Genomic DNA, 19175 nt, shown 5'->3' with positions numbered 1-19175 from the left:
AGAATCGGCGAAGTAAGCTGGCATAAAGTAATCATTGCTTGATTTTCACAAGTCATTTCCTTGTCCCTGTTCTCAAGTAACGTTTTAAAGTATCAAGTATTATTGAATATTATTCTTTAATATTGTATATTCACAAAAACCCCGTGACATACTGAAACCATAATAATAATTATGATAATAATAATAATTCACTCTCATCTTAAATATCAGGACCAACTTGCCTAGCCCCAGGCTTCTACACTCTTCATGAGGCATCGTAGGATTGGATGATGGATGGATGGATGGACGGATAATAATAATAATAAAATTTATAATAATAATAATCCAGCTTCTTTCTTCTCAAAAGCAGCACCTCAGCCACAGGAATGCACTAGTACTCAAAATTATTCTGTTGTCCTCAACCAAATGTAACTCATTTCTGGGTATGTCTGCAAATGCTTGGAGAGAGAGAAGACAGCCAAATCCAAACCCAAATAGCAGTACAGTATTTGAGTTCAGATTTGCCAAGCCTTTTGGATTCTCATGGATACCACTTCTTCCACAGGTATCCACTGTCACTAGCAGATTGTATGCTGTCCTTCACCAAACCCTATTTGCAAGTGTTTGGAGAGAGGATAAATTTTCCAGCTTCTTGCTTCTCAAAAGCAGCACCTCAGCCACAGGAATGCACTAGTACTCAAAATTATTCTGTTGTCCTCAACCAAATGTAACTCATTTCTGGCTATGTCTGCAAGTGCTTGGAGAGAGAGAAGACAGCCAAATCCAAACCCAAATAGCAGTATAGTATTTGAGTTCAGATTTGCCAGGCTTTTTGGTTTCTCATGGATACCACTTCTTCCACAGGTATCCACTGTCACTAGCAGATTGTATGCTGTCCTTCACCAGACCCTATTTGCAAGCGTTTGGAGAGAGGATAACTTTTCCGTTTGTGCAATTCATGGCTTAGGTGAAATAGGGTCAGTTACATGATGACACTTCTACATTTTCAGGAACAAGGAAACCAATATGCAGCTGCCAAGAATGATATCCAGGCTGCTATAAACACATTAAAGAAGAGGTTTCAAGATACTCAGAAACAAGAAAAGGGACAAGAGAGTGCTTTGACTACAGCGAGGGATAATCTTGCAAAACAGCTAGAAGCTGCAGCGAAGTTTCAGCCAAGGATGGATACAAAAAGGTGATAGTGTTACATGTTATGGTGAAACAAATATTTTGCAACTTTAATTAATGAAACTGAAATACAGTGGCTAAAGATTATGTGTGTAAGTAGCTTTTGCAATATGTGTCTTTGTTTTTATTTGGGGAGTGACCCATTCATTGTTTGTTCAAGCTGATTGTCATGCATTACATAAGTTATAAAGTATAATACTGAGTTAGTTCTGCAAAGAAAGATTCTGTAATGTGAGAAAAATGGGTGGAGTAAAGGATGGGAAACCTGACTTTGCTTATGTATCTCAGGCCTCACAAGATGTCATGCCTGCTACAGACTGTAGGTTATATTGCCAGGGTTTTGGTCACATATCTGAGACGTGTACCAGTACTACAAAAAATGTTCGCATGTTCATATTATTTATATGGGCTCCAACATGCTTGCAGACATTGGCGTCACGATGATCCCTAATGTGTTTTTTGTGCTGGAGCTCATAAATCTAAAGACTGTAGTAATAATGAGTCTCCCAAATGCATAAACCTCTTTCAAGTTACAGAGAAGCTGATTTCAATTCTCAGTTGGTTGCTTATTTGAGTTTAGTTGAGAGTGTTCAGTTCTGATTTCGTGTAGAAGTAAATTAACAGAAAACACCAACTTTGTCCATTCAGGTAAATACAGTACCTTCTTTGAGTTGCCTAAAATTCTTGTCTTAACATTTGTTCCATCCATGTAAAAAGATAGACTTTGTTATTGAAGCTTTAAATTAGTACCTGCTTAACAGTCAGTTTTTGACTGAAACCTGGTTGTATGAATCTGATACTAATGTTGTTTGCAATGCTTTGTGCAAGACGCATTATATGATAAGAACTCCCAGGCTTGCCGCTGATCATCCAGGTGGAGGTGTAGCACTCATCCATGTAGCATGCATGAATGTTTCTTATCTAAATTTGGACTTCATCCCATCATCATATGAATTTATGGAAGTATTAATAAGTTTTTCATCAGCAGACTACTGATATTGTAGTCATATATTGACCAGGCTATCTGGGCACTTATCGAGTAGAAGAGTTAGGTCAGTTTCTTGGAGCATTTTAGGTCTAGTGGATTGCTTGTTTGTGGTGATTTCATTTATTGGATTGACTAGTTGGGGGCGCTTACCATCCACTCACTCGATGTAGTGCTGCTTTCAGGTGTCAACCCTTTCCTCTCCTCCATCCTTCTTTCCTTCCATCCTCTTCTGTCTTTCCTTCATTCTTTCTCTGTCCTTCTGCCTATGGGTAACTTTACACTCCCTCTTCTGTCTTTCTTTCCTTCATTCTTTCCTCTTCTTTCTGCCTGTGGGTAACTCTACACTGAGTGACAAGCCAAATGGTTTCCTGTACTCCAGGAAACCATTTACTACGCTGGGTGGTAACCATATAACCAAATTTTGGCGCCTGGTGGTTTAATGGGAAATTATTGCGCTCCGATCGAATTGAGCCGGTGAAGGTTTATATCCAATGGGTGGTTGGGGTTGATTGCTCATGTAATGCCACTCAGGGATGAGTGAGGCTAGTCACTCTCATCTTAAATGTCGGGACCAACTGCCTAGCCCTGGGCTCCTACGCATCTCATGGGGCAATGTAGGATTGGATGATGGATGGATGGATGGACAACCATTTTCTTCTGAACTTCTCATACTTATTGACCAAAATTCATTTAAAAATCACGTTCATCAGTCGACCTACATATTGGGACACGTCTCTGATTTATCTTCTACCCTGTTGGGTGCAGTCACATATTGAAAAGTGGAGATTGATTTGATTTACCCTTTCATCTTGGACTATGCTTTGATCACTTTTGGTTTTGAAGTCCCAAAACCCTCTTCTTGTAAAAGTGTTGTCATCATCATCATCATCCGGACCTCCTTTCCCTCCCAAGGGCAGGGTGAGGAGAAGCAATGTTCAGACAGCCCAGATTTGCCCGGTCCAATGGGCCATGCTTCCATTCACTCATCATTCAAGCCTCTGGAATCCTGGCTGTATCGGATATGCCAAAAACATTCACCACTCTCTGTAGCTTCACATAAACCTATCCGATAGAGTCAGTCTGGAATCTGCCATGTTAAAAAGGGGTGCCAAAACCACTGATCATGCACTTCTCCTCACAACATTCATCCAGCCAGCTCGATCTCTTGTCAGTTCCCTAGCTTTACCGACTTCCAAACCTCTCTTCGTCATACACTCTTCCATATCTCTCCACCTTCTCCTTGGCCTACCTAGCTTGCTCCATCCTTCAAATTCGCTCAGATATACCTTTTTCACCACTCTGTTGTTATTCATTCTCTCCACATGACCATACCATCTTAGTAAACTCTCTTCGATTCTGGTGTCCACTGACTTCCTCATTCCTCACCTTTCACGAATCACATTATTTCATATCCTATCCACCCTCTGTACTTCACATACATTCCTCAGCAGTCCCATCTCCACTGCCCTTGCTCTTGACTTTTCATTTTCATGCCACACCATAGTCTCACATCCATATGTTTAAGTTGGTACTAACACTCCCTCATGTAAGCCTCGTGCAGCTGCAACACTCAAGCCTCTGGTTCTTAGCAAGGCCTTCATTGCACCAGCTACTTTTCTTCCTTGTGTCACTCAGCTTTCAGCTTATTTTGCACATTTTCCTCTTTTCTATCACTGTACCTAGGTATTTGAACTCTCACCAATTCCAGTCTTTCTCCATTCACTGTAACATCACACTGGGAGTCACCCTCTCTCTCAGTAACATCACTTTACTCTTTTCTACATTTACTCTCAAGGCAGTACGCTCACAGACATCAGGAAAACTCTGCACTAGCCTACTAAGTTCTTGTCTGATACATGCAAGCAGCACTGCTTCATCAGCATACAACAGATTTGAGATATTCCATCCATCACCATTCATTACCAATGCCATCCCTCTCTGCATTACTCGTGTTTTTACTTCTCTCATCACCCCATCCATATGTATATAGAACAACGATGGGGACATCACACAACCTTGTCGCACACCCACACCGATTGTGAACCATTCACTTAGATGCCCATTAACCCTTACACATGCTTTGCTACCATCATAAAAACTCTTGACAGCACCTAGCAGCTTATCATCTACACCATACATGTGCAAAACTTTCCACAATCCCTCTCTGTCGACTTTGTTGTATGCTTTTTCCAGATCCATGTATGGCATAAACACCTCATGGTCCTTCTCACAAGCCTTCTCTGCCATCTGTCTCACTGCAAATATTTGATTCACACATCCTCTATCACTCCTAAAGCCACCCTGTTCATCACTCACTAGGACTTCTGATATCTCTCTTACTTTCTCTATAATAATTCTTCCTTATACCTTCCCTACCATACTCAATAACCTTATGCCACGATAATTCTTGCACTCATTTTGCTCACCTTTATTTTTGTACAGGGCTACAATCACAGCCTTCTTCCACTCTGCAGGCATAGTTTCACTCATCCATGCCTTCTTACATATCTCCAACAAGTACTTCATTCCACTCTTTCCACTACAATCTGCATACACCTCATCAACCCCAGCTGCTTTTCCATTTTCCAGCCGCTTCACAGCACTCTTCACCTGTGCGAGTGTCACATCTCCTGGCACTGCATTCCTTCTCAGCACCCCCCCAAAACCAGTCATGTTTACAGTCACTCTGCTTTCTCTTTCAGGCTTTCAAAAAATGTTGTCAAGTTCAAAAATTACAGGAATGTTGACCACGGTTCAAAATGCAGTGAAGTAGGTCAGTGTATAAACAGTATTTACCCTTTTGATCTCTTCAGATGATTTTATGATAGGTGGGGGTGCCCACCATCCACTCAGTGTAGGGATGCCTTATGGTCTCTACACTGAGTGACTAGCCACATCGTTTCTTGTACCCAGGAAACCATTTACCACACTGGGTGGTGGCCATATAACCAGGGTTTTTGGGCAGGTTAAGTATCCCCCAGATTCCCCTATCTAAAATCACTTCATCATGGCAAATGTTTTGGAGAGCCACGGCAGGCCCAATACAGAAATACTTCAACATGAACATAATTGGTTCCAAGAGGCCGTTTGCAAGTTGATATTGTTTGCAAAATGAGAATCCCTTTGTGGTAGGTGGGGGCGCTCACCATCCACTCACTTGATGTAGTGCTGCTCTCGGGTGTCTGCGCTTTCCTCTCCTCCATCATTCTTTCCATCCATCCTCTTCTGTCTTTCTTTCCTTCATTCTTTCCTCTTTCTTCTGCCTGCGGGTGACTTTACACTCCCTCGTGTCTTTCTTTCCTTCATTTTTTCCTCTTCCTTCTGCCTGTGGGTGACTCTACACTGAGTGACAAGCCAAATGGTTTCCTGTTCACTAGGGAACGATTTACTATGCTAGGTAGTAACCATATAACCAAATTTTGGTGCCTGGTGGTTTAGTGGGAAATAACGGTGCTCCAATTGGATTGAGCCGATGAAGGTTTATATCCAAGGGATGGTTGAAGTTTATTGCTCACGTAATGCCACTTAGGGATGAGTGAGGCTGGTCACTTTCATCTTAAATGCCAAGACCAACTTGCCTATCCCCGGGCTCCTACGCTCCTCATGGGGCAATGTAGGATTAGATGATGGATAGATGGATGGAAAATCCCTTACAGTACTACACGTACAATATAAAAAACACTGTTCTGTTCACTGATCTGTCGGTAGTGTTTTAAATGTTCTTAAGCAGTTTATATTTTATTATGAAATATAAATGCATAAATTAATACAAGAAATACAGAAGAAAAACATAAAGTATAAGACACGACTCTATTCCTGCTCTTGTCCGGTGCTTATTTACTACTGACGAAAGATACTGGAACGTTTGCCACCTGCGAAGATGTGGATGTGGCAAGCATTTCATTTTGTTTCATTAGTTGTAAATATACATTGGACATAAGCGATCCATCGATCCATCCATCATCCAATCCTACATTGCCCCATGAGGAGCATAGGAGCCTGGGACTAGGCAGTTGGTCCCGACATTTAAGATGCGAGTGACCAGCCTCACTCATCCCTGAGTGGCATTACATGAACAATCAACCCTAACAACCCCTTGAATATAAACCTTCACTGGCTCAATCTGATTGGAGCGCAATAATTACCCACTAAACCACCAGGTGCCAAAATTTAGTTATGTGGTTACCACCCAGAGAAGTAAATGGTTTCCTGGTGTACAGGAAACCATTTGGCTTGTCACTCAATGTAGAGTCACCCACAGGCAGAAGGAAGAGGAAAGAAAGACAGAATAGAGAGTGTAAAGTCACCCTCAGGTAGAAGGATGAGGAACATAAGCGATAACAGAGTTATTTTATAAACATTACTGTAGTTCACCTAAGGGCAGACATAGCAGGACTTGCAGGAAGTGAGATGAGGCAGGTGGAGGAATGGAGTTAGTTGGAAGATGCGGGTGATGAGAGAGCAGTGGACAAGTCGGGATTTTCAGGAGAAGCAGGCTGAACGGATGTGGCTGAAGGCTCAGCATTGAAGGTTGAAGGCTCAGCATAGGAGGCTGAAGGCTCAGCATAGGAGGTTGAAGGCTCAGCATAGGAGGCTGAAGGCTGTGGTTCGTCTAATTTCGTTTCCACCCTTGGAAAAACCTCGTAACTGACGACTGGGAAGCGTTCTTCTTTTTCTCGTCAAGGATTAGACGGTATCAGGCCAGGGCATCATGCACAGCAGCACAGACTCTGCCAAACCGGTCAGCATTCGGATCCTGTTCTTCAAAGGAAGCAAGCCCTTTTCTCTATTATTCCAAAGGCACCTGTTAACCCCTTGATAGTCATTTTCCTGGTCTGAACTTCTGGCTCAGCCTCTTCCTCCTTCCTCTGTAAGTCTAACTCCATTAACTCCTCATTCATCAGTTCCTTCTTATGAGCCTCCAGTAACTCTTTCAAAGTCCTCTTCTTCCAGATCCATATTTAATTCCTTACTCGGCGCCACCATGTTAGCAGCAACCTCATTGTCCGTGAAGCCTCTGAAGTCCTGCAGAAACTGGGGGCAAAGGTGCTTCCACATACCATTCATGTTAATCTGTTTCACCTCACGCCAGAAAACAGCAATGTTCTGGATGGCCTTATAGATGTTATAATCCCTCCAAAAATCACGCAAAGTCTTGCCTTCCTCATCTTCAGTTGCGGCTACTGCCTATCTCAATGACGGCGGAAGTAATACATCTTGAAGGTGGCAATAACTCCTTGATCCATGGGTTGGAGGAGTGAGGTTGTGTTTGGTGGCAGGTACACAATCTTAACGTTGGGGTGATAATCATTATGGTTGGGAGGGTGTCCAGGGACATTATCTAGGACAAGGAGAATTTTGATGGGAATGTCCTCTTCCTTGCAGTATTTCTCCACTTGTGGCACAAAGTGGTTGAAGAGCCAGTCCTCAAAAAAGGCAAGGGTAATCTATGCCTTGCTGTTCGTCATCCATATCACTGGGAGGGATGCCTGAGGGATATTCTTCTGGGCACGGGAAATGGCTGAGTTATACATGAGGAGAGGCTTCAGTTTCCAGTCACCTGAGGCATTGCCACCCAGCGGGAGAGTTAGTCGTTCCTTAGAGACCTTACATTTTGGCATACGCTTCTCTTCCTTAAATATGAAGGACCTGTCGGGCATTCTTTTCCAAAATAAACTGTCTCATCAACATTGAACACTTGCTTTGGGCAATAGCCGCCCTCCTCATTGATCTCTGCCAACACAGACGGGAACTCCTTCGCTGCTACTGTGTTGGCACTAGCTGTCTCACCACTTACCTTCACATTATGGAGGTTAGCCTGTGATTTAAAGTGGTAAAACCATCCAAGACTTGTATTAAACTCTACATCCTTTTCCTCAGGATATTTCTTCTTGAGGTCCTGGAACAGCTTAGTGGCCTTCTTCTGTATCAGCCCTGTGCTGAGAGGGATGCGCTGGCAAATCTGGTTGTCTATCCACACACTCAGAAGTTTGTCCATCTGCTCCATAATAAGCCCACGTTTTTTGGCAATGATGGTGGATTTCATGAACACAGCACCCTTCACATGCTTAAGAATATACTCCTTACCCTTAACAATTGTCCCCACAGTTGATCTGTTCATCCCAGTTGAATCCACCACTGTTCTTTCACCTCATTCAACACGTTTTATTATTTCGAGTTTTTGTTCCATAGAGATGGGCACGTCGCTTCCTAGGTGAACCAGAAGCACCACTATTAACACACACATTTATCAGCCATATTAAATGGAGTGAAAGTACTAAAAGCACAGTGAGCAGCGATCCTCTCTCCTCCACGTGAACAGAACAAAAACAAAAGATGGCAGGCTAGCCCCCTAGTACCCACACTGCTGCCTAGCGACCTGCCTCGCAACTGCTGTCACCCGCCACATTCAAAAGCAGTTGCAATGGGCCGTTACAAGCTAAATTAGTTTTTCGTCGTTACGTTCGTACCTGTGAAATGTTCAGTATTTTTTTCATGTTCGCGTCTTTGAAATGCACAGATCTTGAATGCTCGTAAGTTGAGGTATGTCTGTACCTGCCCAGGGCCCCAGCCATATGGACAGATCTGCATGGCCATGTGGAATGTGAGAGGTGTGAATGAGGAGAGGAAGAGGGTGGAAGTAGTGAATGTGTTCAGGAGTGCGAGATGTGCCATGATGGCATTATGTGAAACAAAGATGAGAGGTTGTGAAGTGGAGTAGTGGGAGGGCGTAAAGTGTGTATGGTCAGGCATTGATGGGTGAGGAAGATGCGAGGAAGGAGTTGCTTTGTTGATGAATGAGGTGTGTTAGGGTGGAATGCGTGCTTACAAATGTGTCAGCTCGAGATGTCTGCAAGTTTGAGAAGATGAAAGTAGCAGTGATTGTAGCGTATACACAGTGTGATGAAGAGTGAGAAAGACAGAAAGACAAGTTTTGGGATGAGCTGGCGGAAGCAGTGGGAGAAATGCCCGGGGGCTATAAAGCGTTTGCAATGGACGATATGAATGGAAGAGTAGGCACAGGTCCTGAGGATGACATAATAGGTTGTAATGGTTGTACCAGGAGAGAATGATAATGGGAAACAACTGAAGGATAAGTGTCAGGAAGGGAGGTTGTGCATTTGCAACTCGTATTTCAAACACAAAGATACACATAAATATACGTGGTATAAAGGAAACAGGGATCATGCTGAAAGGAGCTTGATTGATTACGTGCTCATAGAGAGGTCAGTGCTGGGAATAGATGTTGATACGAGGGCAGTGAGAGGACGATGTGGAGGTCTGTCAGATCACATGATTGTGATATGCAAGATCAAGCCGAGAGGAGTGAGGTGGACCAGGAGAGAGAGAAGCAGTAAGGGAGAAAGACTGAAAGCTGAGAAGCTGAGGATCAAAGGAATGCCAGATGAATACAGGACCAAAGTAGGGGAGGAGTTGAAATTAGTGAATTGGAATGAAATGGATCTGGACAGCCTGTGGAATGCATATAGAGATTGCTTAGTTAGGAATGCCAAAGCAGTGTGTGGTGTGGCAAGAGTAACAGCAAAGAAGAAATGTATGGCATGATGTGATGAAGAGGTTAAGAGAGCAGTGGAGGAAAAGAGGAAGAAGTGACTAGTGTGGTTACAGGACAGGGGTTCAGTTGAAATAAGAACTGATGGGGGTGCCCATCATCCACCCACGTAGTGTAGTGGTACCATGTTTTTAGGGTAGCTCTACATTGAGTGGCGAGGCAAATGATTTCCTGTAAACCAGGAAATCATTTACAGCGCTGGGTGGTAACCTTATAACCAACCAACACATGTTCCCTACGTGACAGCAAGTGGGTTGGCAGAGGGTTAGTGCCCCTCTCCAGAAAACAACTAACTAAAAATACGAAAAAGAAGCCTCGGACCAGGACTGACCAAAAGATGACGACTAAGGACCGTACAAAGGACATGATACGGATGGCGACCTGGAATGTAAGGGGTCAAATGATGAGGTGAAAGAGAGAGAGATTATCCAGGTGCTTGAGGGTGCGAAAGTGGATGAATGTGGATTAACTGAAACTAAATGGTGAGGTGAGAGTGTGAGAGAATAGGAGTATGGATCTGGGATATGTGCAGGAGTAGGAGAGAATGAGAGGACAAAAGAAGGAGTGTGTATTGTTGTGAGTAACAGATGGAAGGAGAATATAAGAGAGTATGGATCAGTTGGTTCAAGGATTGTGTGGGTAAGACTGAAAGTTGAACTACAAATGTGGGCGATTGTGTGCGTGAATGCACCAGTGCAAGATCGTGCAAGCAGAGTAAAACAAGTGTGTGGAAATGTGCATGGAAAAGTTTGGAAGGAATGAGAGAATGTTTTTGATTGGTGATATGAATGGTAAAGTAGGGAATGTGAAGGTGGATGGAGTAGTTGGTGAGTGGGGTGTGTCTGCTGAGATAGATGAAAATGACAGTGCTTTAGTGGACATTTGTGTCGGAGGGGGTTAGTGATTGCCAATACCCTCTTCAGGCACAAAATGATCCACAGGTATACATGGCGAGTGATGAGAAGGGTGGATGGTGAACTGAATGAAAGGAAGGCAATGATTGATTATGTGTGTGTGGATGAAAGGATGCGAAGATGTATAATGGATGCAAGAGCATACAGAGGTTGGGGGAGTGAACTTGCTGACCACCACTTGGTGGTGGTCAGAATCAAGGTCCAAGTAAAATGGAGAAATAGAAGAAGGGAAGGACGAGAGGAAGGAGAGTGGAAAGATTACAAAAGGATGAGAAAAAGGCAGAATATAAGAGAGAAGTGGAGGAACGATTAGGTAAATATGAATTGGAGCAGATGGGGGATGTGGAAGGTGTGTACAAGATATTCACAGAGGAAATATGTGCAGCATGTGAGGTGGTGTGTGGGATAAAGGGCAGACGAAAGGGGGTGCAAGGAACAGCATGGTGGAATGAAGAGATGAGACAGGCTGTGGCACAAAAGAAAAAAACATATAACGAATGGATTAGAAATAGGGGCGTGGAAGAAGTTGAGGGCTGGAAGAGAGAGTTATACATAGAAAGGAAGAGAGAGGTGTAAAGATTAGTAAGAGAGTAAGAAGAGAGTGGATGAGGAATTTGGAAGGAATTTGAGTGTAAAGTGAATGGAATATAAGAAAATGTTCTTGAAAGAGGTAAAGAGAGTCAGACAGGGTGGCAACGAAGTTAGTAGGGGAGTGAAAGAAAAATATGGTAGATTACTATTTGAGAAGTGAGAAAAAGTGAGCAGATGGAGAGAACACTTTAATGAATTGTTGAACATAGAGAATGAAAGTAATGCGAGTATAAGTGGCTGGGGAATGGCTGGGAGAAGGAGGGAGGTGAGAAGACAGGAAGGAATCAGTTGAATGTACATTGTGGAAGCAATGAAGAAACCCAAAATGGGGAAAGCCCCAGGAATTGATGGAGTGTGTGGTGAAATGCTGAAGCATGGGTGAGAGATAGTGGTAGAATGGATGTGGAAGATGTGCAGATTGGACTGGGAGGAAGGTAAAGTCCCTGATGATTGGAAGTTAGGTATAATTATTCCCTTGTACAAAGGAAAAGGGGAAAAAGAACTGTGCGGTAATCATAGGGGCATTTGTCTTCTTAGTGTAATAGGAAAAGTATACGGTAGGATACTTATTGACTGAGTTAGGGAAATAACAGAAGAATTAGTTGGAGAAGAACAGGGAGGCTTTAGGAAGGGAAGAGGTTGTGTAGATTAGATATTCATTCTTAGATCTTTAGTGAAAAAGTGTCTAGAGAAGGGAAAGAAGTTAATGTGGTCTTTATGGATTTGGAGAAAGCATATGACAGGGTGGATAGACAAGGATTGTGGAAAGTATTAAGAATATATGGAGTAGATGGGAAGTTGTTGAATGGTGTGTAGAGTATGGATGAGAGTGCTAAGGTTGCAGTGCGTGTGGATAGTGGACTGAGTGAGTTTTTCTATTTGAAGATTGGGTTGAAACAGGGGTGTGTGTCTCCATGGTTGTTCAATCTGTATTTGGATGGGGTTATAAAAGAGATACAAGGTAGGGCAGTGGATGTTGGAGTAACCCTAATGAGAGAGGGCAGTGTTTGGAAACTCCTTTTACTGTTGTTTGCAGATGATGCTGTGTTGTTAAGTGAAGACAAAGGGGAGCTGCAAGGCTTGGTGGATGAGTTTGGGAGTGTGTGTAAGAAACCTAATTTAATGGTGAATGTTGCGAAGAGTAAAGTTATGATCTTCAAGAGAAGTGAAGTAAGTGAATGTACAGTGAGTTTGGATGATGAGGAAATGGAAAATGTGAGTATGTTTAAGTACTTGGGTAGTGTGATGAGTCAGGATGGAAGTTTGGAGGGTGAAGTGCTTGAAAGGGTACAGCAAGGAAGAAAGGTTGCTGGTTCCTTGAAGGCAGTGATAGGAAACAGGGAGTGGGCATGGAAGTTATTACATGACAGTATTGTGATACCAACTGTGACGTATGGAAGTGAAGCTTGATTGTTGTTGGAGGGACACAAGTCAAGAGTGAGAGCAGTGGAAATTAGTTATTTGGGAGGAGCATGTGGAGTCATATGGAGAGAGAGAGAGAGAGACTGACAAATGAGGATTTGAAGGAGCATTGTGGTGTGGATGTGGATGTGATAGGAAGCATTTGGAGAAACACACTGAGGTGGTTTGGACATGTGGAGAGGATAGAGAGTGAGAGAATGACGAGGAGAGTGTATGTGAGTGAGGTGGAGGGGGAGAGAGGGAGGGGATGGCCAAGGATGAGATGGAGGGATGGAGTGGAGAGGTATATGAGAGAGGGGGGTGTGAATTGGGAGCAGGGCAGTGAAATGGCGGGGGACAGGGTGACATGGAGGCGATATGTTTGTGGCCACCCTGTATAAGGGATTAAGGTGTCTGGCAATAGATAGAGATAGATAGCAGAAGGAGTTGACTGTAGCACCAGTTGAGCAGGGCAGTACTCCCTAGGTGGAAGGAAAGCTGATGACAGGGAGAGCTGGAGCTCCCATTTCATCAGCCCTCGGGACTAGTCCCTGACCATACCCCTTTGCTGAACTTTTTTAGTGCTTCAGTAGCACAGAGAGTAGGCCAGCATGCTCTCCTGTACAAGTTTCTCAAACTACCAGCACCAGACTACATGCACAGTACACGCTACACTTCCTTTTCAAAATTAAAAAAAGTAAAATGGCATACTACATCAATGCCTCGGAGTACCCAGAGGGGGGGACCACAAATGCCCCCACCATCTGCTCCTCTCCCAGTGACGACTCTTTGAGCTGCCTGGATCCACTGTCTGACTCACTTCATCCTCATCTTTGCAACATTCGCGGTCTTTCCTCTAACTTTCAGTCTGTCGAACACCACCTCTCCTCCTCTAAACCTCACCTTCTCTTCCTTATTGAGACTCACCTGTCTGAGGCAGCTGACAGCAAACCCTTTTCTGTATCCACCATCTTTCTCTACTGTATGCTCATTTCAAAGCCAGAGGTGGATGTTGTGTATATGTACACAGCGACCTATCTTGCTCTCATGTTCCTGAACTTGATTCTTCTGAATTCTTTACTCTTTGGCTTCGGCTTTCTTCTCATTCTCTGACTAAATATATCTGCGCTGTTTACTTATCTCCTAATTCTACTGACTATCAAAATTTCTTCGACTGTCTTACTTCTACGATGGAACACATTCTATCCATTTCTCCTTTCTCTGAAATCTCCATTCTAGGAGATTTCAATGTTCACCACATCTTTGGTTCTCCTCTCCTTTCACTGATCCACCTGGTGAACAAGCCAACACCTTTTCTATCCTTAACCCTTAAACCGCGGGCTTGTTTTGCTTTGACTTGCGGCTCCCGCGGGCATATTCACATTCCGACAGACTCTCTAAAAATATTTGCCAAAAATCAGTTATTAGCCCTAGAATATTAAAATTACATATACTTATGGCACATACCTTCAGCTTTCTCTTTGGGTGTTTGTTGAGCCTTCGTCGCGTACCGTAGGACTTGTGGAGGCCTCTGAAGCTGGGTAACGAAGTCTCCACTTTACACTTCCCGACAACTCGTAATATGATTACCACAGCCTGATATTTTCACTAGAAACACTATTCTATGATTCTCAAATAGTTTGGAATCCATACTCAAAAAAAAAAAAAAACACTGTGAAATCAATGAAAATTACGAGGGCGTGTGACCATCCCACTTCCGATCGTTCGCCGGTAGTGTTATGTATTATTCATTAAAACACTCACAGTTTATATTTCTGTTACTATATAACACTTATATACAGTACCCTCGCGTCCAACACACGTTAGTCCAGCACGATTCGGGTCCAACATCGAGAGCAATTAATTAGTATTATTTAATACGATTTAATTACTGCAACACGAGTGTGTTAGCATAACACGTACAGAGCTCCGAGAAGTGGGCGAAATCCGCAGAGTTCCCTCTAGCACGATCACCCCCGGTCCAACACGGTCATACTGGACATTCCCATGATGATGATAGCCAATGAAAACTTCTGATCAAGTAGCCTTCCCCGCCCGCTATCGTGACGTGATCGTGATGCCGCCCAATTAAAAACGCTTCTGGTGTCACGTGATGTTTTGTTTAAATTTATCCCGCCACAGAGCCACTCAGTCGCATAATTGCATTGGAAGGTGCTTTTTTCTTGCTGCATTTTCTGCCCTTGTTACTGCATTTTACCCTGCTCACGATGCCTAGGAAGCCTTCTGAGAACCCCAAGAAGCGTCGGCACCTCCCTCAGGCCACCAAGCTAGAAAGCATCGAGAGGAAGAAGAAAGGGGAGAGGCAAGTTGACATTGCCAAGGCCTACGACATGAATGAAGCCAACGTGATCATAATAAAAAACTTAAGACAAGATCCTGGCAGCCGAAGGCTATCACACGGCACTTCATACCAGGTTTGCTGAGGATATGATGGTAAATCGGAATGGTAACGTGGTAAAATTGCCGACGATACCACGGGCATTTGGAATTCATCTGGATGGATTCCTGCCGAGGATAAGACGGCCAAACAGTGTGACCAAAACCCAGGCGACTCGACATAGAATGTATCGTACTACAGCATTGAACATTTAGCCTGACACTGAATACATATTAATATTTTAGAATAAATATCAATCGTTTTGAAACCCTTCTCATCGGCGTGCGTACCAGTTTCTAAACAAAGTTGCTTCTCCTTATTCTCTACCGAGTCAGTGACAGCGATCACTTTCCACAGTCACGAGACGGGGCTTTGGCAACAGTGTGAGAAGCATGCACTTTGCCGAGGATTAAAGGGCTAGGTCAGGCAGAAGCAGGACCTTCCATGGCTGTGGACGAAGATAGTGATTCTGAGTGTGATTTCGAAGGATTTATGAGGGAGGTTGAGGAGGAGCAACAGCCATTACCCGCTAGTGACGCCAGCAACCATCCTCCCGGGACCCAGTAGGACTACCTACAGCCTTGGATACCACCTTCCATTCCCAGCAAGCCCACCAACACCATCCTAAAAGGTTAGTTATCATTCATAGCACAGTACCATTTATTATAATTACAATAGTACCAATATATGTATAGGTATATGGTAGGTATTTAGGGTGACTTTTCCGAGGGTTGTTGACATAATTCATTTTTCCCCATAAGCTCTATTGTTAGTCCAACACGTGTTTGGTCCAACACGTGACCCATGCATGACAATATTACTGTGCTGGACGCGAGGGTACTGTATATCTACAGTCTTTATCCATAAGTTTCCTTCAGTAATAGTAGTTTATTGTCACTGCAGGGATTCAATTTCTTTCAGTAAAATACGTAGCATTCACTTTCTCGTCCTGTATACTAGCATTGAGAGTGAATGTCACTTTCACCTTCACTCATAACTCATAGTATTCATACATGCTAGAGTGAAACTTTCACTTTCATTACTCCTAGTATATATACTCGTATTCTTATAATACTACTCATTTACATTTCTATTTACGTTCTCTATTTTATTTACATTTCTATTTTATTTACATTGTGTTATGCACTGTCACTTGAAGTATCTTATAAAACTATTTTCCACTGTTCATTTATATTTACATTCACTGCTTTCACTTGCTGTTTACACATTATTTACTCATTATTTACAATTCCACTTGCACTGTTTTACTCAATAAAAAGATCGTAGTCTCTCTCTATCAATTGTCAGCCCTTTACCTCTTTCCACACGAGGTTTAGTAGGGGGTAAAGGTCACAGGGCCCTTTGCATGGGGCTAAAAAGCGGCGGAAGTTAGCATGAGCTAATCAGACATTCTTCCACCTTCAAAGACGACAGTGAACTGATAGTAGTGGCCTCCTGCTGCCTGGCTAGGGTGAGTGCAATACAGTACTACCAACTTCAGCCCTGTGAGACCTGCTAATATATAGCAATGAAATGATTGGCAGGAAACGAAGACAATACATAATAAATTAGGTAGTTCCAGGTGAATGTAAATATCACTTAGGCTTCTCCCTTCCTTTCTTATGTATATTTTTATTACGAAAATAGATTATACGGCATATTTCAAGGGGAAATAAACAGCGAAAATTAATGAACGAGTGCACGTGAGGTGTTGTCAGGTGATAATTAGCCAATTCTAGGTGTATGGCACTCTCACTTACCTTATTTCTTTCTTGTGTATATTATTTGGTATAAGAATAGGGCATAGGGCTTATTTCAATGGATGAAATCAGTGAAAAATTCCAGGGAAGATTTACTTAGCGTAGCACGGCTGGGCGGGCGAGAGGATAGGGTAATGGAGGGGAGGTAGGGAGGGGAGTCAAAAACGGGGAGAAATGGCTAAATTGTCAACAATGGATGGGAGTACAGATGAGATTAGGAGTGCTGACTAGTGTTGGACATTGGCAGTACTGATGATACAGTACCGTCGCGTCTAGCACGGTAATGTTGTCATGCGTGGGTCACGTGTTGGACCAAAAACATGTTGGACTAACAATAGAGCTTATGGGGAAAAATGAATTATGTCAGCAACCCTCAGAAAAGTCACCTAAATACCTACCATATACCTATTCATATGTTGGTACTATTGTAATTATAATAAATGGTACTGTGCTATGAATGATAACTAACCTTTTAGGATAGTGTTGGTGGGCTTGCTGGGAATGGAAGGTGGTATCCAAGGCTGTAGTTAGTCCTACTGGGTCCCCGGAGGATGGCTGCTGGCGTCATTAGCGGGTAATGGCTGTTGCTCCTCCTCAACCTCCCTCATAAATCCTTCGAAATCACACTCAGAATCACTATCTTCGTCCACAGCCATGGAAGGTCCTGCTTCTGCCTGTCCTAGCCCTGTAATCCTCGGCAAAGTGCATGCTTCTCACACTGTTGCCAGAGCCCCATCTCGTGACTGGAAAGTGATCGCTGTTGCTGACTCGGTAGAGAATAAGGAGAAGCAACTTTGTTTAGAAACTGGTATGAACGCGGATGAGAAGGGTTTCAAAACGATTGATATTTATTCTAAAATATTAATATGTATTCAGTGTCAGGCTAAATGTTCAATGCTGTAGTACGATACATTCTCTGTCGAGTCGCCTGGGTTTTGGTCACACTGTTTGGCCGTCTTATCCTCGGCAGGAATCCATCCAGATGAATTCCAAACGCCCATGGTATCGTCGGCAATTTTACCACGTTACCATTCTGATTTACCATCGTATCCTTGGCAAACCTGATATGAAGTGCCGTGTGATAGCCTTCGGCTGCCAGGATCTTGTCTTAAGTTTTTTATTATGATCACGTTGGCTTCATTCATGTCGTAGGCCTTGGCAATATCAACTTGCCTCTCCCCTTTCTTCTTCCTCTCGATGCTTTCTAGCTTGGTGGCCTGAGGGAGGTGCCGACGCTTCTTGGGGTTCTCAGAAGGCTTCCTAGGCATCGTGAGCAGGGTAAAATGCAGTAACAAGGGCAGAAAATGCAGCAAGAAAAAAGCACCTTCCAATGCAATTATGCGACTGAGTGGCTCTGTGGCGGGAGAAATGTAAACAAAACATCACGTGACACCAGAAGCGTTTTTAATTGGGCGGCATCACGATCACGTCACGATAGCGGGCGGGGAAGGCTGCTTGATCAGAAGTTTTTCATTGGCTATCATCATCATGGGAATGTCCAGTATGACCGTGTTGGACCGGGGGTGATCGTGCTAGAGTGAACTCTGCGGATTTGGCCCACTTCTCGGAGCTCTGTGTGTGTTATGCTAACACACTCGTGTTGCAGTAATTAAATCGTATTAAATAATACTAATTAATTGCTCACCGTGCTGGACTCGAATCGTGCTGGACTAACGCGTGCTGGACGCGAGGGTACTGTACAAGCCACCACTTGAAAGCCCGGGCGAATTCAAAATAACACAGAATCACAAAAGTGTCGCCCTGCGGTATGATCACTTGCTCCCAAGCGTCACGAAAGTGACGCCCCGTGGTTAAGGGGTTAATGACCTAGAGCAGCTTGTACAGCACCCTACCTGTGTCCCTGACTGCCTTGGAGAGAGCTCCAGCATACTTGACCTCATCCTTACAACTAATCCTTGTGCTTACACTGTTAATGTTTTCTCTCCGTTGGGCTCCTCCGATCCTAACCTCGTTGCTTTAACCTGTCCTATTGCTCCGGTGTGGCCTGTGGACTCTCCAAGGAAACGTCGTCTGTGGCACTTTGGAGCTACGGATTGGGAGGCCCTCAGGCAGTACTTCTTTGATTTTCCGTGGAATGATTATTGCATCCATGGCCGGGAGCCATGTGAGTGTACCATGCGCATTATGGAAGGTATTCTCTCGGGCATGGAAGCATACATTCCTTTCTCATATCCTTTGACTAATACAAGAAAGCCTTGGTTTAATCATGCTTGATCTAATGCTGTCTGCAACAAGGAGAGGGCCTATAAAAGGTACCGGAAGCAACCCACTCTTGAATCACATCTTTTTTATGTTTCTTCCCGGAATCTTGCTAAGTCTGTTCTTTGCTCTGCTAAAAATAATTTCATCCGTACTAAAT

At 43.5% G+C, this 19175-nt stretch overlaps 1 protein-coding gene across 1 annotated transcript in view; it reads left to right on the top strand.

The window, feature by feature from the left end:
• Positions 1 to 19175, top strand: part of SMC6 (Structural maintenance of chromosomes 6) — a 256438-nt gene that overhangs the window by 161053 nt on the left and 76210 nt on the right. The window contains exon 17 of the mRNA XM_080278837.1: positions 990 to 1177. Within this exon, the coding sequence (XP_080134963.1) occupies positions 990 to 1177 (188 nt within the window). The remainder of the gene's footprint in view (positions 1 to 989; positions 1178 to 19175) is intronic.

Source organism: Coenobita brevimanus, chromosome 75 (genome assembly GCF_032717465.1).
Source record: "Coenobita brevimanus isolate Jiangsu-jjx chromosome 75, ASM3271746v2, whole genome shotgun sequence".
Taxonomy (NCBI): domain Eukaryota; kingdom Metazoa; phylum Arthropoda; class Malacostraca; order Decapoda; family Coenobitidae; genus Coenobita; species Coenobita brevimanus.
This window is presented reverse-complemented; position numbering and strand designations above follow the sequence as displayed.